The sequence below is a fragment of the Cucumis melo genome, chromosome 12, assembly GCF_025177605.1.
Source record: "Cucumis melo cultivar AY chromosome 12, USDA_Cmelo_AY_1.0, whole genome shotgun sequence".
Classification (NCBI taxonomy): domain Eukaryota; kingdom Viridiplantae; phylum Streptophyta; class Magnoliopsida; order Cucurbitales; family Cucurbitaceae; genus Cucumis; species Cucumis melo.
The window spans coordinates 25,151,135-25,174,703 of record NC_066868.1 but is presented as its reverse complement, the minus strand read 5'-3'; the positions used below and the strand labels follow the sequence as shown (position 1 = coordinate 25,174,703).

Sequence of the window (23,569 nt, the reverse complement as noted above, 5' to 3'; positions counted from 1 at the left end):
AAATTTGAAGGTGCGTACGGTCTAATTTCTAACCATTGTAAGTTAAAAGTTAGAAAATGACAACCTTTTTTGAATAAACTACAGATTGGGAGATCGGACAGAGCCAACACTTTGACATTATCGTTGCTAATTAAAATACAAATACTGGAAGTGTTCTTTATGCAGGGAACAAAGACAGTTAATAGCAGAAACTCAATGGACTAAGCATTAGGGAAGAAAATTTATTTTCAAGAACTTTAAGATCATAGCTAAACTTTGATGAGGATTCATAGTAGCACCATCAAACATTTTGACAACAGAGCAGAGAAGAGAGAGTTGGGATGTTATTCCATGAAAATGTTTGAACATAAATTTACCACACAATCTATCTTGGCTAGTCCAAAATACTCGATAAGAATATAAAGAAAAATCCTCATGCCTAGTGGGTATGGTATGGCTAATCAAAACTCAAAAGGGTATTACCAAGTGGAAAATGATGCACATTCTCTTCTAAACAATCTAAATGGAACCACATTCTAATATATCATTGGAGTAGAAAAGAAGCACAAAACAGAAGAAATAAACTATAAAAAAGAACAAGAACTGATGACCCTACTAATTCTCCAATGAGTAATGCAATGTTGCAATCATCAATCCCATTTGAGACAGAATCATGTGAAACGATGAACATCTAAAAACAATATCAGAACTTTCCCATCAACATATAAATAATCCATGGCACAGTACAGTATAATCCCACCAGCAATTCAAAGACAAGGACTTGACTGATCCTTAGAAATTATTAAGGATCAATTGCAAGTGGTAGTAGGTATAAAAATGAGAACAAAGCTTCCACAAATTCACTTGAGAAAAGGATTAAATACTATCTTTTTACAACAACATTAGATAACAAATTGCTCTTTTCTCTACCTCATGCATCTAAACTATCCATCTGAATACTACTTTTGAGAGGTACATACTCACCAAGATATCCACCCAAATGATCATGTAAAGCCAGCTTATCAATTCCTTGATGATGGAAGCTCTTGCAAACATAGTAAAACACACTCTGAACAAGCAATCCCACCAAATTCACAATCACCAAAACGCCAACCAAGAAGCCACCAACAACAATCCTCACTATAACCCCATATCCATTCCCACCGTGCACGACCACAGCTCCAAATATGACACTAATTGTAGCACAAATGGCTAAATAAGCAAATACAAGTACACCCGCAAATCGGGTTTTACCTTTAAGCAATTCGTAGCTCTTTTTCATGGCAGAAAATCCATAAATCGGTTCAAGCACCGACACAACGCTAGCCAAATGCCATAAGGCGGTGATGTAAACATGAACAACTAGAAAGAGGATGAAGATGACAACAACAGAGAAGAAGAACAAAAAGTAATTCTGGGTATCGATTGCAAGAACAAGGAGTACCAAGAAGGCAAGAAAGATGAAGTTATAGATAATCATGAGGAGAGACACCCAGAGAAAAGTGACGAAGAGGCGTTTGAAGACTTTGGGAATGGCGGAGAGAGTGGAGGAATAAGAGACGGGTTTGGAAGTATAGAGGGAGGCGACGGTGAAAACGACCGCGGCGGTGGAGAGAAGGGAGAAAGCAAAGAGGAAGATGAGGTAACAGAATTGAAAAGTAAGGAGCTTGGTCCATCTATGGCGGGTTTGAATGGGATCGGCAAAAGGGTTTTGGAGCTGGACGAGAAGGGGGTGGGTGAAGAGGGAGTGGGCTAAAATGGCGAAAGAGAGGGGGAAGATGAGGGTAAGAGTGATGAGATAGAAGGTTTTGGGGGAGCGTTTGGGGATGAGGATGGATTCTCTTAAAATGTCGGGAATGGTTAAGAATTGAAGCTCCTCTGGGGCTAGATCCATGGGTTGTTTCAATGGGGGGGATTGAGATTTTTGGAGGGAGAGGGGATCTAATTAGTAAGAAGAATGGGACAGGATCAGATCGGACATGGAAGAGAGAGATGTTGGAATTTAGGAACAGAGAGGGGAAAGGGGGAAGACGAAGGAGGTAGAGTCAACAGTGCGAAAAGCGACGATGCTCACCGCCACGATCATATTTTATTTTTATTATTATTTTCAACTAAATTACCATTTTGGTTTATCTTCGATTTTATTCCATTTTAATAATTATAATTAAAAAAAATTTAACTTTTAATCCTATATTTTAAGCTTAGTTTTACGTTTTTCGTTAGGGGAATTTTTATAAATAGAAAAAACATCAACCATTTACGCTTATAGTAAAAAGAAAAGAACAACGGTTAGTTTTTTGTCGGGATTTTTCAAAGGGTATAACAAATCAATCAAATATTTACAATAATTTCAATCACCGAGAAAACTCAAAATAAAAAATACAGAAAAAAAAGACCAATCAAATAATTTCAAAAACCAAAAGAACCCACGTTCATCATTTCATTTCAAGATTATTGGATAGATTTGATGGTTTGGTCGATTTTTTTTTAATTGTCGTAGCCAAATTTAAACAATCACGTACGAATCTTTTATATTTTTTGAACTAAATAACATCTCGAAAAGAAATAATACAAGATTTATTATTGATCGAAAACAAAGATCATGATTACAAAAAAAAAAGAAAAATTAAGAAAAAACGATGGAAAAGAAAACAAAAATGACAAAAATAAAAGAGAACCAAAGAATGAAAAGAATGGCAAATCTGAAAAATTTAAAGGAATGATCGGAATTCATGGAATTTTTTATTTTATTTGGCCTAAATATTTGGATGTTTTTTTTATATAAAAATTAATCTTAGATTTTTTTTTTTAAAATTGGGAGAACCAATGTCTTATTGTTTGATAAAATACCCAAATTACATTATTTATTTATTTATTTCAAGTTAGTGCAAACGCTTCCTTGACGATTTTCTTAATAACGATACGCACAGTTACCTCCTTGGCTCCTTTTCCTTTTCCTCCCTCCTCCGCAATTGGAGTTCATCGTCTTCTTCTTCGTATTATGCAATCCATCTCAAGTTCACAACGATTCTAAGCAATTTTATATATTTCGAGAAAGAAGTTCTCTAACTTTTATAACTAAAAATTTACGATATGAGTTCAAACTAACCGATAAACTTTCTTCCATATCTATTAGTAATAGGTTTGTATTAGTTTCTATCACTTTGATATACTTGTCACTTTTTATGTTACAATACTTGATACTATCGATTTCTATCCTGACACTAATAAACTATACTGGTTTTAATCACTAATCACAACTATCTAAAATTATTCAAAATTTTCAATAACAACATGATCTAAAAAAAATACCAACAACGAAGCTACCAGTTACTATGATTTATCATTCTATCACTTGATATATTGCTTTTATCATTGTAGTGATCATAGACGATAAGAATCAAATCGCAAAATGGGTATCCAAAAACGTAAAATAAATCACAGAGAAAAAGGAAAAGGAGATATATTTTATATGTCTGTGGCTGAGGCTGTTTCGTTTTTCTTTTCTTTTCCTTTCTTTCTCTAAAGAAAAAAAAATCAATTTCTGCTTTGCCAAATTGATAAAAGAAAAAAGGAATATATAAGAAAGGTTAGAATTATATTCAATCAATACTTGAATAATAGTAATAATGAGTAGGGTTGTTAATTATGGTGTTCATAATGAGAACAATCTGCCTCGAGACCTGAAAAGAAATCTAGACAAGTAAGTGTTGTGAAATGTATCGACCCAAAGTTTAAATTGGAGTCGACAAAAGCAACAAACAGGAAGAATTGTCATTACAGCAACAGTGAGTGGAACCCATAATTTGGCATTTTGGTAGAGCAAAAAGAAGGTTGCAGTGAAGGTCACAACCATGCAAACTATAGACACAAATAAGGATGTGAGTCCGATGAGTAACCGAGAGGGCAACGAGTGCAAGAAATCGTCTTCTGCATAACGCGAAGTTAAGATTGACATGAACATAAGAATAGAGGTTGAAGATGAAACCAAAGCAGCTGCATCTGATATAACAAAAACAGTGAACCAAGGCTTGCTTTGAAAAATAGGATTGCCTGTATTATCGTCACATCCGCCGGGAACGGTGAAGGCTGCCGCGAAAACGACTGTGGTGATTAGAGCTGCGACGATCATGCAGGAGTTTGCTGTGTTTTTCATCCATTCCTCACCAGCTTTGCGAAGATCTTTGTGATTTTCAGTGAATAATTCACGTGGTGTTAACTTGGATAATTGTGGATTTGGATCATTAGATTTGGCCATGAGTTGGGATGGCAACACTATCTTCTCCACTTCCTTGATTGATAGTATATCATGTAAATGGATGAAAAAAAAAGCTTAAATTACAAATTTAGTTTGATAAAGCTTTATAAATGTAGTAGTTCCTACCATCAAAAGCTCACTAACATCTATCTGGTTTGCTATACATGTTTAACCACACAAGTTGACTTATGATGGCAAGAAGTACGATAGTATTGGAGATTAAATTGTACTATTAAGGCTAACTTTATAATATGTGTAATTTAACAAGAATAAAAAAAAAAAAGTTGACGAAAACAAGTTACCTTGAACCAAAGCAATTCACGTTGCATTTGAAAGGCAGCTCCAGTGACCCTATTGAGATTGTTTGGTGTAGCAAGGTTTGCAACGGTATGTAACATGCTGTAGTTTCTATTAGTTAATCTATGTTTCATAGCAAATTCATTAAGCCCACCAATTTCATCTATGAGATTGAACACATTTTCAAGTCGATTTTCAATAGCCACATCAAATATGGTCTTACCTTCATCATCTTCTTCCCACACTATATCAGGGTACAAGTTAATGAGTATAATCAAAAACTCGACATTTTCTGCTCTCGTAGCATCATGTAGTAATCTTGTGGGATATTTAATGAATTCCAACATTTCCTTTTCTTCAAACTCCTCAACAATATATTCCCATAGAAATTTAACTACTTCACGAGCAAATATATTCATCATATTTTTATCGTAAAATTTTCCATTAAAACCTGCACTCGAGATGATCAAAAGATCAGAAGTTAGTTCAGTAATTAAAATAATAATGTATATGTTGTTGTTAGGGAAAACAAACTCTCCAACGCATACACACACACACACATATATATACAATAATTAAAAATTACTAACCAAACTTTATGCACTTTCTCCAAATGCTCAATTGCTTTGTGGCGCTACCGATTGCTAATGGCTTTCTAGCCATTACATGCAATGCACTCTCATTGTTATTCTTTGAGCATTTCATCGTTGCTAAATTTGGATTCATTCTTGTAATTTGCAAACTAATATCTGAAAATATGATAAAAAAAACATATATATAATTAAAAAAGGTGAGGCATAAAGTTTGGATACCACAACATTTCAAGAAACTAATGATCAGATTATGAAATAATAGTCAAAATCCCACTCTTTAATAACCCATTTAATATTTTTGAAAATTTATGACTTATTAAACACTGCTTCAAAATATTCATTTGTTATTAACTACTTTCTATCTATGTTTTCAAAATTAAAATAAATTTTTTAAAAAACTAATTTCAATTCTGAAATCTAAAAACAAATTTGAGACAAATTTAAAACATCAACCACCAAATGTAGTTTTTTTTTTTTTTTTTTTTTTAAAAAGACATTAAAAACCAAATGGTTAGTTGTTGAGTTTGATGATAGCTTACCAAAAAAGTCGCTATGTATGGAGGCAATAAGAAGCTCAATCTGATCTTCAGGAGTGAGTTGGAAGATATCAGTAACAGCGAAGAGATAAGTAGCCATTAATTTCCGTTTATAAGATACAGCCATGAAAAGTGGAGTTAAATTGCTGAAGCCACGAATGAGTGGAAGATCTTCGTTTTTGTTAACTATTAATTGTGCAATTCTTACGATTCCAGATGTAGCAGCAAAACATAGGGCCGTATTTCCATATTTGTTTTGCATGGTCATATCAGTGGGGCTCATTCTGTGAACCAGCTCCTTCACAAAGCCTGTTTGCTTGGCTCCAGCAGCTACATGAAGAACAGTTTCTTGGTTTTTTGTAACTGCACAACGAGCATAATGTGGGTATTTCTCAATTAGTGATTCCACCCTTCTCCATTCACCCTTCAGTGCAGATCGATACAGAAACGTTTTCTCCCGAGCTGTGTTACATGCAAACAAAGTCTCATATTAGTGTTGAGTTTTTGGCAAAAAAGTATAAGAAGTGCAGTTTTGTCCAACCTTGGTTACATTGAAGAATGAGAATGAGGTCCAAACTTATAGAAGGAGCTTACTGCCTCTAGTAAATTTGGTAGTAAATTTCAAGTTTTTCTAATTAGATGATGGAATCAATATAAATCTAGAATTTAGACAACATATATTATCCAACAATCTCAGAGAATAGAAAATCAACCCTAATCTTTCAAGCAACAAAAAAGAGAGATGACACCTGGTTTATCAGCTTTACTTTTGCTACCAATACCAATGCATTTCCCACTAAAATAGTATTAGGGAGAATGATACAAGAGTTTACAACGCTAAAAAACAATCTCTCAAAAAAATTACTCACGAATCACTCTTACAAAACTAACAAAAAAAATCTCAATGATTTGAAAGAAAATCTTTGATGAACACTACAAAAAAAAAAAAAAAAAGAAAAAAAAAAAAACTCCACTACCTTTTTTTCCTTCACCAGCTTAGCTTAGGAAGCTCTGGGTACACACACAAAATATTCCTACAAATTGATGCTCTTATTGTTTAATCTCTTAGAGAAATCTACCACCCGAGTTAACCAATGAACTTAATTTATTTTTAATTAATCACCCATCTTCATGCAAACAAATGAAAAACTTCACTTAATCTCAAAGCTCGTTTATGGGTTAAGTTTAAAGAAAATGGGCCTTTGAATTTAACCTCCCTATTCTGTTAACACTAGAGAACACTTTAAGTGAGAGAGTGCTATTATAATTGAGATTGAGAGAGAGAGAATTGTTGTATATGATTGTAACAAATTTTCATAATTAGTTAAGAAAAGGAATGATAGAAACAAATACATAGGAGTAAAGACATTTATATGCATTGGTATTGATATGGGGCATTTTAACTGTTCAAAAAGTATCATAAAAATTCAAGCTTAAAGTATATACAAAGGTTCCGTTATCCTTGTTAAACAGCTGAACATTGTACAATATTACACCTAAAATTCATAAATTTTTCCCCTCCATTAACATTGTTCTTCACCTTCATAAACTTCTCCTCTGATTAACATCTATACTCATAGAAGTGTATTAGTATTTATTATTGATGGATTCCAGAACTTTGATATGTATTATGTAAACATGTTGTTATATTTTGAATTTTTGGTTTTTTGTTTTAAAAGTGAGAGAGATGTAAAGAGAAATGATGGAAAACAAAATAAATGTATAGATAAGATAGAGAGGTAAAAGTTTCAAGAGATAAATACATAAATTGTTAAATTTTGAGAATTCAATGACTTAAAAAAAAAAAAAAATCGTCCTCCGCCCGTCGCCGCCTTGCTCTTCTCCTTCCTCTGTCCTCTCATCCATTTTTCTTCATTCTTTTCTCTTTCATCCACATTTACTACTTAAAAAAAACCCAGAACTGGAACCTCTCAGATCCAGGAGTTTGTTCCTTGGGTCCATTTTCAACATTTAGCCAGCTGAGTTATTTTAGGGAGAGTTGAGTTTCTTTTTCTTTTTTTTCAATTGAACTTTGAGAAACTTTTACAAATATTATTATTTTTTTTATGTCAAAATTATTAGGTGTGAAAAATCAATCCGAGCAAAAGTTGCAAAAGTAGTTTCAATTTCAATGAAAACCAAAAGGAAATTTTTAGGATTACGTACGTGATGGAGCGTCGCTGTTCTTGGCATTCGAACTGTTCCGTAGTTGTTGATTTTCCAAAACTGCTGCAATGTCTATTGTTTGGCAGTCCGATCCCCTGCTACCGAGCCCACCGGCGGCATCCGCTTCCAATTGGCCGTCGTCGTCAGCCGTAGACTGCGAATGAATAATTGAAGAAATGGTATCCTCCGACAGGTGGGCATGAAAAGAATTAGAACCATAATGCTCCTCTTGAATTTCGTGTGAAGGAGATTGGTGAGATGATCGGGGGATGAAATTGGTGTTATTAGGAATATTATTATTAATGGGATGATTAAAAGTGGATGACGAAGAAGATGGAAGTTTTGTGTGGCGGTGGGATTTTCTCATACAGTACCTCAAGTTCACCCTCTTCTTTCTTATTCTCACATTATTACTTTTAATATCATTCTTCTTCTTGAAGCTGGGAGCCATTTTCTCACTACTAAATCAATGGTCTTAGAAAGAGACGATGGTGATTTGAAACCTCTCCCACAGTCACACTACACCCATTTCCATAACTCGAAGGGTATCTTCGGGTTATACGAAAAGTCTCTTTCAATCTTAATGGACTTGAACTTGACCTCTCGTCCATTCAATAATGTTTGAGACAAAAGGTGAAGTTGTAAATCTTTGAATTTATCGTGTAAGAGTTAATATAACTAATGTTTTTTCAGTCGTGAAGCTCACAAACTTTACTCAAGTAAATTAAGAGCGGAACACTCAACTTCACACTTCTCTACTTCTACTCTTTCAACTCCCATGATCAAAACATCCCTAACTAGTTGTTAATCATACCATCCATTACTAAAACTACATTTTACATAAACAAATTTCTGAAAAATAAATTTGAAAACAATCATTTATTTGGAAACTAAAAAGAAATACAGTCTAAAAAAAGAAAACATGGAAGAGTTATTACATTGGAGTGTGGAGAGGAAAAGTGTAAAAAATAATTGATTGGTATAACATGATCAAAAAGCTAAGGTTATTCTATTTGCATTAAAGGTTGGTAAGCAATTTTTTATAAAGTAAATGGCAGACAGAACACAAAGAAAAACAGTACCATATCAGAGTGGTCTGTTCATATATTATATTGTTTTATATAGACTTTAAGTCAATTCTATATATATATATATATATATTGTGAAATAATGAATATTAATGGTGCTATGGTCATTTTTACCAATAATGTAAGTTCCAATCATCCAATACAGTTAAAGAATTATTTATAAAGAGAGAAGTTTCTATGTTAATTAATAACCACGAGAATATATATTTGGAAAGTGTCCCTCAATTTGAGATGAGAATTAAAGATTATAATTTAGAATAAAACAAAGACCATGGGAATAATAATGTGATTAGATGGAAAATTAATATTATACTTTTTTATTTTTTATATTATTAATTTTTAAAGCCGAAGCAAATCATTATTCTAAAATAATCTTTAAAACAATAAAGAAAGGAAGAATTCATACCAAATTTTTCCCTTTAGTTTTCAAAATTTTAGTTTGACATCGTAAAACGTGAATACCTAAAACGATGATTATAATCGATGGTAATTTTAGGTATTATAAATGGTGGTAATTTTATGAATTAGCAACATTTTAAAAAGATATTCACCCAAGAACAATTATCAAAATGTTCTAAAATAGTATTTATAGAAACCATTTTTTTTTTTGTTGTTTTTTGTTTTATAAAATTAAGCATATAAACAATCTTTTACCTCAAACTTTACCTTTTTCAGACAAATTTTGAAGAAAGAAACTTTTAAAAACATTTTTTTTTTCTATTTTTGAAAGTTGGGTATAAATTCAAGTTTTAATTTTTAAAAATAAAAATAAAATGGTTATGAAACAAAGTCTGGGATACCCAATCATTAGTACTTGTTAGCCAAATTCACATACTAAATAGCAAAATCAATCCAACATGGTCAAAACAATTTACGTGGTCGAGATTTGAAAAGACATGTAGACGAATAAGTGTCGTGAAAAATATCAGCCCACAGTTTAAACTGAAGGCCACAAAAACAAATAACTGGAAGAATCGCCATGGCAGACACTACGGTGGGAATACATATGTTAGCCTTATGGTAGAGAATATAAAAGGTAGCACTAAAGGCCACACGATGGATATGAATAACGTCGCCAGTCCAAAGAGAAATCTTGACGGCAATGAATGCAGAAAATCATCTTCCGCGTAACGTGAAGTAAGGATCGACACGAACATTAGGATAGATGTTGAGGATGAAAACAAAAGCAACTGCATCCGACATTGCAAACACGGTGAACCAAAACTTCTGCTGAAAAACAGGAGTGCCCTCATTGTTATTACTCCCACCTGGAACTGTGAAAAAGCCGCTGCGAAAACTACTGTGGAGATCAAAGTTCCGACGAGCATGCTTGAGTTTGCTGTGTTTTTCATCCGCTCCTCAACCCATCTTTGCGAAGATCTTTATGCTCTTGGGTGAATACTTGGCGTGGTGTCAACTTTGGAGCATCTGGATAATTGAATTTCGCCTCGAGTCGTTGGGAAGACATAACATTCGATTTTGGCTTCAAGTTGGAAAGGCAAAACTATCTTTTGTACTTCCTAAATTCAAAATCTTAAGAAATTATCAATATAAGGTTCAAGGATGAAAAAGCTTCCGATCAAATCGTTATAAGATATATGAGTTGTTGCACTTTTAATAACTAATTGATTTTAAGATAAAAACTCGGTCAAGAGACCTTACAATTTTTATTAGAGAGGAAAAAACTTAGATACATTCTAGGTTGCACTTATTTTTTACGTCTCACCAGATTCTTTCATCCTAGTATGTTACATAGATTTTTAAATTATTTTTTTTGAAACTTATTTTTATGTGTTTGATAAGAGTGAGATGGATAGATAATATGGATGCATGTACTCTATCATATGATATCAAATTCCATGAAGCTTAATTGAGCTAGTACGTACCTAGCATTTCACACTATCTTTAAGATAGTGCTGATTACCTGTGTTATTACTTCTTTTATGGTCTTGGTTAGTTTTAAGATGAAATCTCATATTAAACTATTATGTATAATGTTTGAGGTTTAAACACGTACATACCTTGAACTATAGCAATTCACGTTGCATTTGAAGTGCAGCTTTAGAGACTCTATTGAGATGGTTTGGAGCAGCTAGCCAAATGGAGTATGTTATAATTTCGTCCTTTGAACGTTCGATATTTTGCAGTAAACTCATTGACCCTACCAATCTCATTTATTAGATTGAACACATTCTCAAGTCGATTTCGACGTGAAAAATGCGTTTACCATCATCATCACTTCCCATATTATATCTGGATACTTGCGAATGAGGACAATTAAGAACTCAACATTTCCTGTACATGCTGCATCGTTCAGTAATCTTGTGGGATGTTTTAATGAATTGCAGCATCTTCCTTTCTCAACTCCGAAGAACGTTGGTCCATAGCAAAACAACTAGTTCATGAGCTAGTGTCTTCGTCACAGGTTTACGATAGTTCCCTTTCAAAGGCCACAAAAACCATGAGGCCGTTAGTGTTTTATTCTCAAGAGAAATTGTTTTAGTTAAAGGAAAATCTGTTGAAAATATTCATAAATATAGCAATTTTCATGATATTTCGTTGTATTTGAAAATATTTTGATCCATTTTGCTATATTTCTTTATTTGATGGATAATTAAATATATATTTTGTAAGATAAAAGGAAAATTAGAGGGTAGTGTTTAGTGTAACTAAGTTGAGTCGATGAATAATGTCCAACTGCTTAGCTGCTTCGTGACATCCATGGCAGATGGTTTTCTGGCCATCACATGCAATGCTGTCTCTTCATTCGTGTCCTTCATTATTGCTAAATATGGATATCTTTGCAGAATCCACAAACTTATATCTAAGTGAAAGGCCAAATATCATTTGTTTAGATTTCCACATCGAGAAAAATGGAATCTCAAATTCAGGTAGATGATCAGTTATTGCTCTCCTTTTCCAATTAGTTTTGAATTTTCATATTGTTTATCTAATGAAGTTAATCTACTCTCGCATTTTCAATTTTGTGTCTGGTAGTAGGCTTGGTAATGTTAATAAATTTTAACAAGTGAAGGATCTAATATAAAACAACTTTGATAATTAGGATAGGTGGCCATATATAAAATTTAGAGATGTCAACTAGATACAAATAGCATGAGTGATATATATCTTAGAATTTGCGTCAAGTCAAAAGAACTAGAAGTGATCAGTACACTATAAGTAATTTCTATCTAAAATCTATTTTTCAAATTACTTTCAACCTCCAAAAGTTTCTTCCAATTCTAATACGTACTAAAGTTTATGGATCAAAAGACAGAAATGCAAATTCAAGGGAGATTGATATTTACCATAAAAGTCCCTATGTATGGTGGCAATGAGAAGCTCATTCTCTTCTTGGTAGTCTAGTTGATCAAGATCAGTGATAGACAAGAGATAGGGAACCATTTCTGTACATTTATTTGAGACAGCTATGAAAAGTGGGGTGACAGCATTGTTGAAGCCACGGATAAGTGGAAGATCTTGATTCTTTTCAACCATTAATTCAGCAATTCTTACAACTCCTGATGCAGCAGCAAAACAAAAGGGCTGTATTTCCATATTTGTTCTGAAAAATCATATCATCATCACTCATTCTGTCCAATAGTTTCTCCACGAATTCAATTTGTTGGGCTCCCTGCTGCAATGTGAAGAATAATCTCTTTGTTTCTTGTTATTGCACTACGAACAATATGTGGGCTCTCGTCAAGTAGTAATTCCACATATTCCCATTCACCCTTGAGTGCATTTTGATACAGAAATATCCTTGTGTTAGCAGCTGAAATTATCATATCATATGCAATAATTATGTACACACACCCATAAATGCATATATTGTTATTATAAACTCATTAATTCTCTCCTCATTCAATGAGTTTAGCTTCCATTTGATGAACATTGGGATTATTTTAGTTTTTGATTTAGGAAAATTAAGTTATAAATAATGGTTGAATGTCCGATTTGTTAACTTAGTTGTGATGTCTTTGTGCGTTTGCTCACCTAGTTATGCGACCTCTAGCACTATTACCACTGGTTAATTTTTTTTTTGTCATCATTTTTCAGGTGTTTCGTCCAAATATCATGTGAGGTTTAGTCTCCATTTGATATAGGGGGTGGCAACGTTCTTGAGTGATATGGAGACCGCGCCATGACATTTTTGCAACAATTATTTTAACCCAACAAGTGCACCAAATCGAAAAAGAAATAATTCTTAAATAAGATTAAATAAAAAAATGAACAACATAATATAATCATTAAAAAGAAAAAAAAGCTTAAAAGCTGGACTACTTTTTTATTTTGATGATGAACAGAGAACGCTTTTTAATGTAAGAATTAGAAAAGATAAAGAAGTGAGAAGTAGATAAAAAAGGAGTACTTGAAATAATTTTTACCACCAATTTGGAGTAATTTATGATCTGAGGGTTGATCAGTGTCTATGGCCTGCGTCTCCAAATGAGTGTCGTTAAACATGGCAGCAAGTCGGTTCCAAGCAGTATGTAAAGTACGCTCATCTTCATTTTCTTCAAACAATGAATTATAATTTGGAATAATCGAAGGCAAACTCTTTGATTTTCTCATATGTTTCTTTATCTTGATCTCCCTTCGACTTCTACTTTTCTCACTCTGAAGTAATTAAAACAAAATTGAGCTAATATTGATTAGATAGATGGGACCATGGGACTGTAGCTCCACTTTTCATAGTGGGCTAAAAAGAAAAAGCCCCATGTGATTGTTTCACTTTTTAGTTAATATATATCTTCAAAGGAGTGGTTCGTGCTTTTCAAATAGTCATCTAATTTAATATTACTCTCTTCCACGCATAATTGTGGAGTTATGGGATATCCAATGCATTAGCACTGATATGATCGCACCCTAATCTATATCTTACATTGCAGTACTCCATCACGTTTTTACCCTTCACTACCAATCACACAACAGAACAAATCCAAAAAAAAATAATAATAATAAATAATAAATAAAAGAAGAAGAAGAAGAAAAGAAACTGTTACACCTATTCAGTTGTCCAATCATAACTTTTTTTTCTTCCCAAATGTTTATGAAATTTTTTCTATTGTGTAGTTAGAGTAGCTAGTAAAAAAAAAAAGTGTTGGTGTATTTTTCTATTTAAGAATGAATCATTTTTTCATGTAAGAAAGTGAAAGTTGAGCAACACTAGTATAACATCTTTAAAATAATGGTAAACTTTGTATCTTGGGTAAAAAAAATTAATCTCAACTTTTAAAAGTTTTAAACTTAAGGAATATTTTTTTTAAAAGTACCCTTATTGCTAATAGATGAACAAAATCATTGTATAGAAATATGTCTAAACTTTCAAAAAAAAAAAAAAAGGTTACATCAGTAATCTTATCTTTTAAAAAATGTTTTTAAAAAATATTATTACCATATATATATCTACACCCCATTGTCACTCTCCCTTCTTCCATTTCCCTACTTCATATATGACCTAACACTTCTCTTGCTGTCCTTCTGGTTGATTATTTGACATTTGTTTATCTTATTAAAAAAAGAAAAAAAAAATCCCTTCCAATTAAAGTACGTACATAGATTATAACAAAAAGGAAGAGACTGATGGAAGCACCAATGGGACCTTTTAGAACTTGTACATAGATTATAACAAAAAGAAAGAGACTGATGGAAGCACCGATGAGACCTTTTAGAACTTATATAAATGTTATAACAAGTATTTATGCTGGTATTATGGAAGCTAAAATATAGCAACCAAAACACCTATTTTATTATATATATATATAAGAAGTTACACAGGTTAGAGGAAAGCCCGTTGGGAGTACACAAGCTTAAAACAAAAAAAAACTTTAATATTTAAAGAGATTGTGGCTTGGCTATAATCCTTGAAGAGTTTGCTTTTTGAAGACCAGATGTCTGTTAGGTTGCAAATATTTTCCCACATATTCTCTAGGTTCAAGCTTTTCTCCAAGAAAATTTGGTTGTTTCTGTCCGTCCATATTGTCTACAGAGTAGCCATAATTGCGTTAAACTTTATAATGTTTTTTGCGTTATTGCTTTGGTGCCCACAAAGAGTTTTAGACATAGATCTTTGGCGCTAGACCTGGTCAAAGTACATATGCTAGTAGTTGAATATGTGTTTTTTTTTTTAACAGAAACCACGACTGTCAGGTAAAAAGACTACCCAAGGCAGTCCAAGCCTGAATAGAGCACCAATTTATTAATAATATAAAGAGAAACAAGGTTGGAGATAAGCCCAATATTCTAATTACAAAAAGCATTAAGATTCAAAGCGATTGATACAGAAGAGTAGTTTTTGAAAATATTATGCCTATTGCATCACCACTCGATGAGGTTTCTACCGTCTTCCCATAAACTCCTATGAGATTTAGTGTTAATAGTTGAATATGTGTTAATAGTGTGTTCTCTTTTAGCTCTCGTACTTATTTACCTTAATCAGTGAACTACTTTGATTTGGATGAGATAGGATGATGAGCTAAAGATATGTCAACTAAGTTGAGATATATAAATATAACTAATAATCTCACGTACATTTTTTTGTTTTTGGCTATTTATCGTTTTCATAAGTTTTAAGTGGGATTTTGATTTTTGAACTCTGAGATTTTCTGGAATTTTATGTTTTAACTTGAAGTTTTGTTTATATTTTATTGTGACAATCCTGAGAAGAAAAAATGAGAATGGGCTCATCTCGATTTTTAGATGGATGGTTTTGGGTGTTAAGGGTTTCTTTGGAAGGGGTAAATTGTGATCGAAGAATCGAAAAATGGGATTAATGGTTTTTTTAATGAAAATATTTGAGATTTTTTTAATGACATTTAAATTCCAACGTTAAGTAATGACGTAAAAATTGTGTCAAAAAAGTAGTTTTTTTTTCGGTCAAAATTTTAATGGCACATTTTAATCTATCCTTATCCTTTTTTATCCATACCTTTTTTTTTCCCCTTAATTTCATGTGTCATTGAGTCCCCTTTTTCTAACGGTGAATGTTTATATGAGAAAAAGGAGGATGATAGCTATCATTTTAAAATTAATGCTTTTGAAACTCAAAAGAGGTTCAAACAATTTTTATCACTATATATACTAATAGTAGGATCATTTTAAACTTTTTTCCTCCGGACTCTTGAAAAAAGTTCAAATTCTTTTTTTAAATGAGTGGGTAAGGAATTGTGCTTAGGGGCATTTTCAAATATAGTAAAATAAACTAAAATATTTACAAACTATAACAAAATTTAGATTCTATCAATATTTTATCATTGTCTATCAATGCCACTAATAGAAACATATCGATGTCTATTATTGATAGAATCTGAAGTTTTGTTTATATACTTGCAACAAGTTTATTCATAAAAGTTTTAAGTTTAAGGATAATTTTTTTTTAACAAAATAGTAACTATTTCAAGAACTTTTAACAAAATAGTAACTATTTCCATCTAAAATTAATGGTAAAAGTATTTTTTAAACTTTTATTCTAAGTTTAAATGTGAATTTTTGAAACATTGTAAGTTTAAAAAATATCTTTGATAAAAAAAGAAAAAATATTTTATATAAAAAATTAAAAAAATTGTCAAATAAAATATTTATACTTCCAAAAAAAGGGTCAAAAGGTAATGAATTTTATCTTTTAATAGTTTTGTTTTATGAATCGTTAATATTTTATAATATTTTCTACTTTTTAAAAGATTCATCGAAATTAACACTGAGAAAGAAAAGGGGTTGAAAAATAAATATTGGGTTTTCTTTTATCAAGATTCCGTACGTCTCTTTAGTGCATTTGTCACAATCTGACTTTATTTGTTGGATATATAAATTACTTCTGATTATTTATATCTCTACAACACCAACCACTCTTCTCCATCCATTCATTTTTATTAACTTTATATTACATATGTGGAAATACGTATATCAAATTAAGATATTTATTTAAAATAAAAATTATTGGTTTTTTTTTAAGAGAAACAGCGAAAGCCGAAGACTTAGGACTTTAAAAACCCGAAAAGCTAATTACAAATAGCCTTAAAGATTTACGGCTATAGTTGTAACCGAATAGTTTTTAAAAAAGGATCTCTAGACTGCACCAATGGCTTATGAAATTTCTACGATCCTCCCACATACTTAACTGAGATTTTTGATTGGGTTAGCCATAAAAAATTCTATTATTTATCTAAGTCCAAATAGTACAAAGAATTGAGATAAAAATTATGTTTACAAAATTGTTGATATTCAATACGTGTGATATATATATATATATATATATTATCACTCCACATTGTGCTATTTTAATAGAGTTTAAGACAATTTAAGCCTTAGATTTTGATATTAAAAGCCAAATATTAATTACACAAGCAAACATTGAACGAAAGATTGTTGTCACACCAACATTATCATCACAACAAACAAATGAAGAACACATTCTAATTAATATTGATCCCATCGATAATATTTTCTCTCACTTCTTCTTTTCTTAAGTTCACGAAACAAATCAACAGCATGAGAAGCCGATGATGAGAACAACTTCTGTTGATGAGGCCTGAAAAGAAGTCTAGACAAGTAAGTGTTGTGAAATGTGTCGATCCATAGTCCAAAATGAAGTGCAAAAAAACAACTAATCGGAACAATTGCAATTGCGGTAACCGTAGCTGGAATCCATATATTTTCCTTATTGTAGAGCATAAAAAACGTCGCACTAAAGGCAATAACCATGCACACGATGGAGATGAACAATGACGCAATTCCAACGAGCAGTTTCGACGGCAACGAGTGCAAGAAATCGCCTTCTGCGTAGCGTGAAGTAAGAATCGACAAGAACATCAAGATAGATGTCGAGGATGATACCAAAGCAAACGCATCCGATATCACGAATATCGTAAACCAAAACTCGTGTTGAAAAATAGGTGTGCCTGAATTACCATCATTCCCACCGGGTACAGTGAACGCCGCTGCAAAAACTACTGTCGCGATTAAAGTTGAGACGAGCATGCAAGAATTCGCCGTGTTTTTCATCCACTCCTCACCCTCTTTACGAAGATCTTTATGCTCTCTAGTGAACAATTCACATGGTGTCAACTTGGTCAGTGAATCAACTTCACATTTTGCCCCACGTTGTGAAGGCAAAACTATTTTCTCCACTTCCTTAAACCAAAGTAATTCACGTTGCATTTGGAGGGCAGCTCCGGAGACTCTATTGAGATGATTTGGAGCAGCTAATTTTGCAGCCAAATGTAACATGTTGTATTTTTCTTTACCAGTTGTTCTATACTTTGCTGAGAAGTCCTTGAGGCCACTAATCTCATGAATTAGACTGAACACATTCTCGAGTCGATTTTCGACGGCTACGTGAAATACGTTCTTACCATCGTCATCATCTTCCCATGCAATATTTGGATATGATTGAATAAGCAAAATTAGAAACTCAACATTTCCTGCCCTTGCAGCATCATGCAATAGTATTGTGGGATATTTAATAAACTTCAACATTTTCTTTTCTGGTAATTCTCTTAGAACATGTCCCCATAGTGATTTAACCAATTGATGAGCTAATGTCTTCATCACTTCTTTGCCATAGATTATACCTTTGGTCCCTTCAGTCAAAATATGAAACAATATTAAGGTTCAATAAAATAAAATAAACCGTTTCGATATATTAATGGAAAACAGTCCAAGTTATAAATTAAGGGAATAGATATGTAAGTTTGAAAGTTAATAAAAAAGACTAACAAGAATTGATGGGTTTTTTCCAAATGCTTATCTCTGATTTGCTACTGATTGCCGATGGTTTTCTAGCCAAGACATGTAACGCTGTCTCATTGTTATTCTTAGTGTCTCTCATAATTGCTAATTTTGGATTCCTTTCAAGAATTTCCAAACTTATGTCTGCAGAAGGGAAAAAAAAAAAAAAAATACAATCCTTGAGACATTGGTTAGCGTATATATACATGAACATGATATTAAATACATAAAAGGACACGAAAGCTTTTCACAAAAGAAACCTTTTCACACAAGCTAAGCTTTTTATGTTTGTGACAAATCTAACAAGAATATAAAAGAAAGGTAGACAAACTAAAAAAACTAAAAATTCTACATACTTTACCAACGAGGTATCATAAACAATTTGACTAAGTAGGAAATTACCATAAAAGTCGCTGTGTATAGTGGCAATAAGAAGCTCAATCTGGTCTTGAGAAGTGAGTTGCTTCCGATCGGTGACAGAGAAGAGATAAGAAGCCATTTGTTTACGTTGATACGAAATAGCCATGAAAAGTGGTGTCGCATTTCCAAAACCACGTATAAGTGGAAGATCTTTATTCTTCTTCACCATTAACTCAGCAATTCTCACCACTCCTGACGTTGCAGCAAAACAAAGGGCAGTATTGCCATGGGTGTTTATTATAGCCATGTCATCAAGTGTCATTATATCTATCAACTTCTCTACGAATTCCACATGCTTGGCTCCAGCAGCTATGTGAAGAGCTGTCTCATTGTCTCGTGTTATGTAATTGCTTACACTCCACGATGTATCCGCCTTTAGGATTGATTCAGCCTTTTCCCAATCGCCTTTCAGTGCAGCATGGTATAGGCTAATCTTTTTCGCAGCTGAACATATTGTCGTCGTATATATATAGAGTTCTTAGAGAAAAATACTTCTAGAATTGTTAATCAAAACGGATCTTAATTTTGATTTTGAGAATTAAGCCTTTTTTTTTTTTTATTAAGATTTTTACAAATACTTTCATATTTTTTTTAACTAAAAATAGTTGAAATTTTAGTTAAATTTCAAAAATAATAAAACTAGGGTTTTAAAAAGGTGTTTTCAAAAATAGAAAAAATCAACAACCTATTTATACTGCATTTAATAAAACTATACTAAAATAAAAAATTTATTATACTTAATATTTCTATGAAACGTAAATATTTTATATAAATATTATGTCAATATTTCATATAAATATTATGTCAAATGTTCTATTTTTTACCTTTAACAAATTCCCCTTTTTTAAATAAAAATATCATAAAGCCGGGTAACTATTTTATTTTTAATTTAGTTTTTTGTGTTTGAAAATTAAGTTGATTTCATTTTCTAATTATAATAATTTATATATATTCTAAGTACAAAGTTGAATTCTTAACTGAATTTCAAATTCCAAATTTTACTTTTTTGAAATTTAGATGTGAAATGTATTGTTTATAAGTTTAACTTTCAAAATCTAAAAAAAAAAAAAAAGCGAAACAAACCTTTTTTTTTTGTTTTTTAAAAGTTGATGAGTTTTCTAAAACATCGGTAGAAAGTAGACAGTAAAACGATTCTACTAATCCTTCCTTCTCTTTTAGTTTCTTGTTAAAAATTGTAGATAATAAAACCATGAATTTACGTTTCAATTTTCAAAATTCTAAAATAATTTGAGAAGCTGAAATTAAATAAATATTTTTTAACAATATTCACAAGGTGACGAAAATCATGAGGTGCACCGATACATTTTAATAAGGTTGATACCTCTCTAGCACTTTCATCACGCTTCAAGATCAAAATATCAATATGAATATATATTTTCAAAATTCTTTTTAAAAGGTTGAAATTAAATAAATATGAATATGTATTTTCAAACGTCTTTTAAAAGGGTTGAAATTAAATAAATATGGATACCTATTTTCAAAATTCTTTTTAAAAGGTTGAAATTAAATAAATCATGAATATTTATTTTCAAAATTCTTTTAAAAACTTCATCGTGGTCCTCCAATCTTTTTAAGTATGTTTTATTTTAGTGTTTTAAATTTAGAACATTTTAATTCTAAAACTTTCAAATAAATAATTATTTTCTCTCTAATTTTGTCAAAATAATTTGAAGAAATTAATTGTTCTAACGATAACACCAAAATTGTGAGTCAAACTAAACATATCTTAACTGAAATAATATTCGTACAGTCAAATTTAAAGTTAGAAGTTTGATTTCTCACTTTGCATACCGTAAAAAGAAAACATAAAATTACAAATCCTCTCCCAGATAGTATAGGATAAAGAATAATTAATATTGCTTAGAAGTTTAGAGCCTAAACTAAACTGTTTAATTCTTAAAGCTCATGAAATAAAACGAAACCAATATTGAAATCCAACACCGAAAGCAAAGTTAATGGAAGTTTTAAAGAAAATAAAGAGATTTAAAAGACGACGAGAAAAAGAGAATAAAGTTAAGAACGTAACATACTAATCCTTAGCTGTTTGGTTTCTTCATCAAGAGGAATTTCAGAGTCTATGGTTTGGTTGTCCACGGTGGCGGCGCAGGAGCTATTGATCTGATCGGCGGTGACTTCCAATTGAAAGTCATCTCCCATAGACGCCGCAAGAATGAGCTGGCGTTCAACAACAACCTCCACTGTCTCACTACAACTTTCTTCAACTTCATCTTCATTTTCTTTTTTTGATCCCCCCTTATTTTTGCTTTCAGGATTATTAATCATGGAATGATCACAACCACATTCTGGGTCGTCTTTTTTATTTGATTCCTTCGCCGTAATCGAACTCGAAATCTCAATTTGTTTCGTACGATTCATTCTCCTTCTTCTACTTCTCAATTCAGATGACAAAAAGGAAGAGAAATGAAGAAACTTTATGTGAGTTTGAGGTTGACGTAGTTCAAATATTCTTCTCTTTAGTGTCCTATAAAAAGAGTTAAGAAAAAAAAGCATTAAAACTAAAATAAATAAATAAATTATTCGACCACCACACAACAATGGAGATATTTTTTTTCTTGATCTTGAAAATAGATGTACGTATGAGAGAAAATTTACAAAGATAGGTTACCTTTTGTAGGTTGGGATGTTTGAATACCCCTATTAATACCACTACCTTTGATATCTTGTTCAAGAAAAATAATTTACAAAATTAAACCGTGTAGAATTGATATTACTCTAAGAAAGATCTATAAGTTCGTTGGTAATTTGTAAATAATGATGTATGACCTTTAGTGACAGTTTTAAAAAAACACCTGTGATTTTGATGAACCTTAATATGTAAAGTGCTTCTAAAATTGCATTTTTTTTCATCAGTGCTTCTAAAATCATGTCTCAATATTGAACCAATTCACTCATCAAAAAAAAAAAAAAAAAAAAAAAAATCTAGCACGTATAATAAGTATAAGTCATTCAAAAGATCAATAGATTGGGCCCAAAATATATATTTTAGATCTTAACCTTGAGGATTTTTTTTTCTTCGTAACAAGTAGTAAAAGGATGAGTAAAAGTACGTAGATATCTCGACCGTGTTGACACACCCAACAAAATTGTGCAATATGACCCAATTCATCGTTAATAAATTGTCATATCATATCAATTAAAATAATATCTTTAAGATTATTTACAGTTATTTTTTTTATTATATGATGAACTTTTTGTATATTTTAAATTTAACGTTACATTGGATTGGAGAAAGAAAAATGTGAGGACAGAAATTGAATGATGGGACAATAATATGAGAAAAGGAATAGTTTTTATAGTAAGGGAACCCATGAAAAATATCAAACAACAAATGGCAGACAAAACCCATCAGAATATCAAATTATTTAAAGCAATAAAAATCCATCAATCACACTTTCATAAAATTAAAAAGCATTATTACTTGTGACAAGTTTTGGGGTGCGAATCACATATTCACAAATAATTCAAATTGTTATTGATTTACTTTATTTTTTTATGTGTTACGTTTTATAACCTTGTTCTTCACTGTCTTGCACACAGCAATGTAATTTTTGTTTGAAAGTTCTTTCTTGAAAGGATTTTTTTTCTTTTCTAAGACTTGACTGATTATGATATTCATTTCAATAATCTTCGTTTGAAAGGCGGGATCATTAAAAGAATCTCATATTTAGGGGAGCTTAAGTAATACTTCACCAAGTTTAGGTTATTTGTGTCTCACCATATAAGTTTTGTATTTAAATATAATTAAAATATTGTAAACTCTCAACTGTCGGTTATATTTTTCTTCACACATACTACCCTTAGACATAGGTGTGGTATTGCACTGAGTTTGGACTATCAAACTTTATGCCTTGTTATATATGTTTTACTATTTATGTTTTTTTTCTTCACGTTGTTGGAATTGTTGTAACTTTGTGTGTAACCTATGACATTGGGTGTGAGATAAACCTTTCCTCCATAAATAAAAGTCAGGCTTGTGAAAAGTTCAACCAATGGAAAGATCGATTATTAAGAATAAGAATCACTCTTTTTTATGATGTTTTCTTAGAAACTAGTAACCACATTTAAATGGTTGTGGGTCTCAAAGTTGAGAAAAAAACAACTTTGTAACAAAATAATCAACAATTTATAATAAAGAAAACACATTGAGATATACCTTTTTCGATCATTGTATATATTTTTTTATAAATATAATTTTATATTTAATTTATTATATTTATAAACATATGACAAATATTACTGAGAATTTGGGATTGTCAAGCGTCCTCGCTCCCTTCTAATTACCTCTGCATGCCATTGGGCGGTAATCCAAAAATATTATCCTTATGAGAGCCTGTTATCGAGTTTGATCGAAAGAAAATTTGTTTTATGGAAACATGCACACATTTCTAAAGGAGGGAGGTTAACACTCATCAAGGCTGCGCTTAGCAATATTCCTACGTAGCTTCTCTCAACTTTCAAAGC

The 23,569-nt window shown here is 31.6% G+C and overlaps 3 protein-coding genes, 1 long non-coding RNA gene and 1 pseudogene across 7 annotated transcripts; all 5 read right to left on the bottom strand.

Annotated features, from left to right (window-relative positions):
- Positions 1 to 671: 671 nt before the first annotated feature.
- Positions 672 to 2,165, bottom strand: LOC103484985 (uncharacterized). The gene has a single exon (XM_008442396.3). It carries the CDS (start codon positions 1,871 to 1,873, stop codon positions 911 to 913), a length of 963 nt encoding a protein of 320 aa, XP_008440618.1. The 5' UTR covers positions 1,874 to 2,165; the 3' UTR covers positions 672 to 910.
- A 1,393-nt stretch (positions 2,166 to 3,558) lies between these two features.
- Positions 3,559 to 8,391, bottom strand: LOC103484975 (ankyrin repeat-containing protein ITN1-like). Of its 2 annotated transcripts, XM_017045462.2 has the most exons (6): positions 7,830 to 8,391; positions 5,667 to 6,125; positions 5,125 to 5,283; positions 4,758 to 4,985; positions 4,540 to 4,636; positions 3,559 to 4,270 (listed from the first exon to the last, which is right to left on the bottom strand). In XM_017045462.2, the coding sequence occupies exons 1-6, from the start codon at positions 8,278 to 8,280 to the stop codon at positions 4,255 to 4,257; spliced, it is 1,410 nt and encodes a 469-aa protein (XP_016900951.2). In that variant the 5' UTR covers positions 8,281 to 8,391; the 3' UTR covers positions 3,559 to 4,254. The 2 variants fall into 2 exon arrangements, with proteins under 2 accessions (XP_016900951.2, XP_008440605.3); XM_008442383.3 differs by having other exon boundaries at positions 4,540 to 4,985; positions 7,830 to 8,353.
- Positions 8,392 to 9,775: 1,384 nt separating this feature from the next.
- On the bottom strand, positions 9,776 to 11,259 carry LOC127144297 (uncharacterized). Of its 2 annotated transcripts, none has more exons than XR_007815929.1 (2): positions 10,939 to 11,259; positions 9,776 to 10,450 (listed from the first exon to the last, which is right to left on the bottom strand). It is a non-coding gene; the product is annotated as an uncharacterized LOC127144297 (long non-coding RNA). The 2 variants fall into 2 exon arrangements; XR_007815930.1 differs by having other exon boundaries at positions 9,776 to 10,437.
- Positions 11,260 to 11,586: 327 nt separating this feature from the next.
- LOC103484963 (uncharacterized) lies at positions 11,587 to 13,525 on the bottom strand (annotated as a pseudogene).
- A 3,680-nt stretch (positions 13,526 to 17,205) lies between these two features.
- LOC103484946 (ankyrin repeat-containing protein At5g02620-like) lies at positions 17,206 to 21,769 on the bottom strand. Of its 2 annotated transcripts, none has more exons than XM_008442358.3 (4): positions 21,118 to 21,769; positions 19,049 to 19,510; positions 18,635 to 18,790; positions 17,206 to 18,498 (listed from the first exon to the last, which is right to left on the bottom strand). In XM_008442358.3, the coding sequence occupies exons 1-4, from the start codon at positions 21,596 to 21,598 to the stop codon at positions 17,336 to 17,338; spliced, it is 2,262 nt and encodes a 753-aa protein (XP_008440580.2). In that variant the 5' UTR covers positions 21,599 to 21,769; the 3' UTR covers positions 17,206 to 17,335. The 2 variants fall into 2 exon arrangements, with proteins under 2 accessions (XP_008440580.2, XP_008440571.2); XM_008442349.3 differs by having other exon boundaries at positions 19,049 to 19,543; positions 21,118 to 21,571.
- Between the last annotated feature and the right edge of the window lie 1,800 nt (positions 21,770 to 23,569).